The sequence below is a fragment of the Pelobates fuscus genome, chromosome 3, assembly GCF_036172605.1.
Source record: "Pelobates fuscus isolate aPelFus1 chromosome 3, aPelFus1.pri, whole genome shotgun sequence".
NCBI lineage: Eukaryota > Metazoa > Chordata > Amphibia > Anura > Pelobatidae > Pelobates > Pelobates fuscus.
The window spans coordinates 214,704,685-214,710,684 of NC_086319.1; the positions used below are offsets into that span (position 1 = coordinate 214,704,685).

General features: G+C 37.4%; 1 protein-coding gene across 1 annotated transcript in view; it reads left to right on the forward strand.

Annotated features, from left to right (window-relative positions):
• Positions 1–4,597, forward strand: part of ALG10 (ALG10 alpha-1,2-glucosyltransferase) — a 29,678-nt gene extending 25,081 nt beyond the window's left edge. The window contains exons 3-4 of the mRNA XM_063448065.1: positions 314–511; positions 2,604–4,597. Of these exons, the coding sequence (XP_063304135.1) occupies positions 314–511; positions 2,604–3,650 (1,245 nt within the window). The 3' untranslated portion in view covers positions 3,651–4,597. The remainder of the gene's footprint in view (positions 1–313; positions 512–2,603) is intronic.
• Positions 4,598–6,000: the final 1,403 nt, after the last annotated feature.

Consider the following 6,000-nt stretch of genomic DNA (forward strand, 5'->3'; position numbering starts at 1 on the left):
TTTCTCTGAAAAGGGAACAATTCTACTCACCAGAACAAATACAATAAGCTGTAGTTGTTCTGGTGACTGTAGTGTCCCTTTAAGGACACAAGCTGATCCCTAAAGAACTTATGCTCATATGGAATGTCCTGCTTGTTTGGCATTTACAGCACTAAACAGTCTTGTGCATTTATTACCTCAATGAAGTGGTGTGGGTGGTCCCTCCCCTCCCCCTGTTTTAATCTTGTAAGTGAATGTTTGTTTAATGCGTATTTATGTCATTGGTCCTTAATGGGGCACCTTTACTTATTTAAATACATTTTTTTTTTCTCAGTGGGATCCCATGATCACTACCCTTCCTGGCTTATATCTGGCATCTGTGGGTATTGTTAAACCGGTTGCTTGGATTTTTGGATGGAATGAAACCGTGGTCTGTTCTCCTGGAATGCTCCGTTTTGTAAACCTTCTCTTCAGTCTCGGAAATCTGTACCTGGTTTATTTGATCTTTTGCCAGGTTCACTTCAAACACAAGGTATGTTTGATAATCGTAAAAAAAAAAACCAAAAAAAAAAAAAAACACGCACGCACTAATAATCTATTGCCAACAAATACAAAGTGCAGCAACCAATCAACCAACATTATATAAACCAAATTATGTGAATTATTGCACAAACCACGATTCTAAAAAGTGAAAAGGAAAGGCACAGAATACAAATAAAAGTGTTAGGAACACAAGAATAAAAAGTGCTAAAACCAAATGGTAGTGGGAGCAAAAGTACAGAGAAATTAGATGCACAGTAGATAAAAACCACAATTTTGAATGGGTATCTCTTAAAGGACCACTATAGGCACTCAGACCACTTCAGCTTAATGAAGTGGTCTGGGTGCCAGGTCCATCTAGGGTTAACCCTTTTTGCTGTAAACATGTTTATTTTTGGGTTAATCCAGCCTCTAGTGGCTGTCTCATTGACAGCCGCAAGAGGCGCTTGCGTGCTTCTCACTGTGAAAATCACAGTGAGAAGATGCCAGTGTCCATAGGAAAGCATTGTAAATGCCGTGCATGCGCCTTCAGGAGAGGAGGAGGAGAGCTCTCCGCCCGGCGCTGGAGAAAGAGGTAAGTTTAACCCCTTCCTCTCCATCCAGCCCAGCGGGAGGGGGACCCTGAGGGTGGGGGCACCCTCAGGGCACTATAGTGCCAGGAAAACGAGTGTTTTCCTGGCACTAAAGTGGTCCTTTAAACCTGAAAGAGGGTCACCAATCATCTATAAGTCAATAGGTATCTTAGGTATCTTATTATATATTAATAAGATGTGAAGGTTCCAGGAGCTATAGTAAATCACAAATGTAGCAGAATAGAAATAAAATAAACTAGGATGTAGCTCAAGTTAATACGCTTTAAAAAAATATAATAGTCCAAATGTCCAAAATTATTCCCATAAGATTATAACTTTTAGATAGAAGAGTTCACATAAAAAGTCAAAAAAAATGGAAGTAAGTCCACATAATGTAGCATATGGATAGACACACTAAGCTGTGTATATAGATAATACACAGCAGTGTGGTCCCTATGTCTGTGTTATATAATTTACTAGAAAGCAGTAAATATGATACAAAGGAAATAAAAAAATAAAAAAAATAAAATGAAGGGACAACACAGTACTATATCAACTCTGCGCTGGATAAAAGAAGAGTTAAAAAAAATTCCAAACAGCTTTAATAAGTCAGTAGATAAAATCAAAATTGATGCATAAACAAATTGTAGAAAAATGATACCAACAGTAGCTCTGGATAGTCTGCATTTAGCGGCTATGGTGGTTCTCCTGGTGGATGTGATGGATTGGAGCTGCAGTCCTCGCTGTGTGTGTTCCACCGGTGAGGTCGGCGTGCGTTCCACACAAAGCCTCACTCCAGTGTGTGCTTCCACCAATCTCTGGATAATCTTCAGAGTATCTCCATGATTCTAATAAATTCTTACAAGTTCAAGTACAATCTCTACTATCTATTAGACAAGGCACATGTAAAGAAATAAAAAAGAAAATCACATAGTGTACATTGATTTCACACTATCAGGGTTCTTTACAAAAAATATCAAATTTGCAGAGCATAGCTCCTCATTACTGCATGTATTTAAACGGAGTGGTGTTCTATCTCCACCTGGGTACACATCAATGGGACTCACTATCCATCATGTATGGCTCCCCACACTCTATCCGAAACAGGCTGGGGAGCTGCCCACTCGGCAACGTGTATAGGTTAACTGGTTAACTCTTGTAGTCCAGCACATAGCCTCATTGAAGGTCAGTAGATTTAAAAAAAAAAAAAAAAAAATGCTTTAAATGATGAATTCTCCCATGTTCCAAAGCATTATGGTAAAGGGCTTGTATCCATAAATGTGCACAAAGAGCAATTAGAATAATAATAATAAAAAAGCATAGTTGGATGTGTACAGGTTTTTCATATGGGGTATATCTACTAAACAATAATTTATTTATTTTTTAGTTTAGTTTTCTTTAATTTGGGCAATTGAGTGCCACTTTAATCAGCTTTTTTTTATTGTGCTATTCATGTTATGCAAACATTGTTAATTGTAAAACTTTAATTTCAGCTTTTCTTTTTCCTTTTAGGTTTCAAGTTTCAGGAAAATCTTGTCCGCCCTCAATTTGTACTTATTTCCCACCCTTTATTTTTTTACCTTCCTTTATTATACAGACTCTGGATCTACGTTTTTTGTTCTTTTCACTTACTTAATGTGCCTTTATGGGAACCATAAGAGTGCCGCCCTTTTAGGGTTCTGCGCCTTCTGTTTTCGGCAAACAAACATCATATGGATCATTTTCTGTGCTGGAAACGTCATTGCAGATGAGCTGACAAAAGCACGGAACATTCACATGAAGAAGAAAGATGAAAAACCAGTGGAAAAAGGAACAATTTTCGAATTTGCTGATATTATAATATTTATTCTTCGTTACATGTTATCCTTTAAGAATGTGTTAACTCTTCTTGTGTTAACATGGCCGTATGTTATTTTAGTTATTGCATTCTTGGGTTTTCTTGTTGTTAATGGTGGAATAGTTGTAGGAGACAAAAGCAACCATGAAGTCTGTTTTCACTTTCCCCAGTTGTTTTACTTCTTCGCTTTTACGCTCGTTTTTTCATTTCCTCACCTGATTTCTTTACAGAAGAAAAAAGATTTCATTAAGGCGTTAAAAAGACATTGTTGCTTATACATAGCAATAGCCTGTATATCTTTATTTCTTATTTGGAAATTTACATATGTACATCAATATTTGATTGCAGATAATCGCCACTACACGTTCTACATCTGGAAGAAAATATTCCAGAGACATGAACTAGTGAAATATATTTTAGTTCCGGGCTATATATATGCTGCATGGAGCTTTGCCGATGCTCTGAAGAGCAAGTCCATTTTATGGCTCCTGATGTTTTTTACCTGTATACTGGGTGCCACGGTTCCTCAAAAATTAATGGAGTTCCGTTACTTTATCCTACCATACCTCATCTTCAGGCTCAACATACCCATCCCTTCTGTAACCAAACTTCTTCTGGAGTTGGCTCTATATATCTCTGTCAACTTAGTAACCTTCCATCTGTTCTTAAATAAGCCTTTTTATTGGCCTGATCATGAGGAAATCCAGAGATTTATGTGGTAAGCTGATGACTCACTTGTTTGTTGCCCTGGCACCAAAACCGTTTATTTTGAGTTGAACAACTCTTCAGGGTTTGCACCAGGCCTGACCAAATAGACAATTCGTATTAGTGAGTTTTGAAATGTAGAATTATGCACTTATGGTTTTGGAATCAAAATTGACCAATTGGTTGCTTTACTACACTTGTTGGATCATAACTGGGAGTCTACAGATTGTCCGTCCTTTACACATTGCATAGTGATTATTGTGAATCACATGGATAATCAGACTGACATTCTTTGGGTTGGTAATCCACACGTTGTTTGGAAGAGGATTGCATTTCAAGATCTGGAATTCTCTAAACACCGTAAGCACTAAAGACCCCTTGTTCACCATTTTGCTGTTACAGAAGATACACTTTTGCATTAGATATCAGGTCTATCTGTGTTTGTAAAACATTTATTTCCTGGGTGAGTTGATACAATCAGCTGATAAATGCCACTTGGACACAATTGATATTGTTAATGCAGAAGTGTAACTTCCACAGTAGCCATATTGCTTGAGCAGAAGAGCCATGTGCATCTAGGGGCCCCTCTGTTGGAGTTTAACCATTCTTCACTGGTTTGACACAGAACTAAAGGATGGTACCCGCTATATTGGTTATGATGCTTGGATTGCCCCTTTTGAATTTAGAAGGTTTTCAAACTGGGCACAGATTAAAAGTAACTGTTTCATAAAGTTGTCAAATGGTGGTTTGTGATTTATTGGTCCCCCCCTCCCCCAACCCCTTTTTCCAGTAAGTAGCTTACTATTACGCACAGTAACGTTCTTGTAACAAAAAATATTTTTGACACAGAATTCTTATATGTTTAAATATGTATTGATTGCTTTGCAAAGGTGTAGTATTTTTGTTAAACCAGAGAAATCATTCTTTTTTTATTGAACACAATATAATGTATGTAATATAGCCTTGTGTATTATTTTGTAATGAATATCCCTGTTAAGCGAATCTCTTGGCTTATTCTCGCTCTGTTAGGTGGCCATTATTAGCCCTGCATTGTTGAGGTGCTCTGTGTATGTGCATGATGGCAGAATTTGAACTATTGATTATTAATTATGAAAAAAATACACTTAGAGACTACGACAGTATGATGCATTATTTAGGTTTATAAAAAACAGTTGAAGACCAGAGCCTTTTAGTTTTTATAATGCAAGATTAATATTGAAAGAATTGGGGATTCTTGTTTATATTACTGATTTTTAAAAACTGTCTAAAACAAAATAAAAAAAAATCAAATTCAGGTAGGTATATATTAAATCTAATTACTGTCCTGGTGAAATTACAGTTTATAAACAATATATTTTTACCAGAGGTACCTTATCCTTCCCAACATAGATTTCTAACACAATGTTTGGAAACAAAGTCTTAACATATTACATCTAGAGTTTTTGTTCGTGTCTTTTGTATATGCATGCATATACATAATGTGTACATTGTCTAAATATTTAGGGGACATGGCTTCCAGATAAATCACTGCTGGAATTGATTGTTTAAAATAACAAATATGTATTTGTGAGTAATGAAAAATAAAGTTTATAGGCTTTCTCCAACCAAAAACCAGTGTTTTTATTAAAACATTGTTTTTGTTAGATTAAATCTTCATATCCTGGTCCCCTTCCTCAATCTTAAATAAAAGATAGCATCTGCCACAGGGCTAAGTTCTCCTTGCAGCCCGATCTTTCTCGATTGACATCACTTCCTAGGTTAGGGGGAAAGACATTGACGACGCATAACAGGTTATGTCCCGCCACCGTGCTGGTTAGATGCTAACTTTGAACCAAACTCACAATATTCAACCTGGAACAGGACTGGCTAATGATGCCCAAATGGTGGGGTTACACCTCTGGCAGCAGAGGGGTTAAACTCTCTATGTGCAACATTTTTATAACTCCAGGCACCATGTCTACTTGAAATGACTGAAGGGTTACTTGAAGCACCATGAGCACTTAAGTGACTTAATTGGTCATGGTGCTTGGATTCTGTATGTGCAGTGTTTTAGCTTGAAACATTTCAAATCTAAAGTTTAACTCCTAACACCTCCAGCAGCAATATTAACTAGCCAGGAACGAGTGCTCCTTAGCTGGCTATTGTTAAATCTGTGAATATTTGGTGTCTGTCAGCATGTATTGCACAGCCTCCCGTCAGTCCCATTGAGCTTGCTGTTGTGGTTATGTGCCTGTAGTACCCTGGTACACCACCACCTTCAGAACAGTTTGACAACTTTCATGGGGTCCACTGCAGCCAGAAGCTCCTGCACTGAGTTAAGCCAACAATGTAGGGAGGGGCTCATTGGCTGCAAAGTTTAGTTCAGTT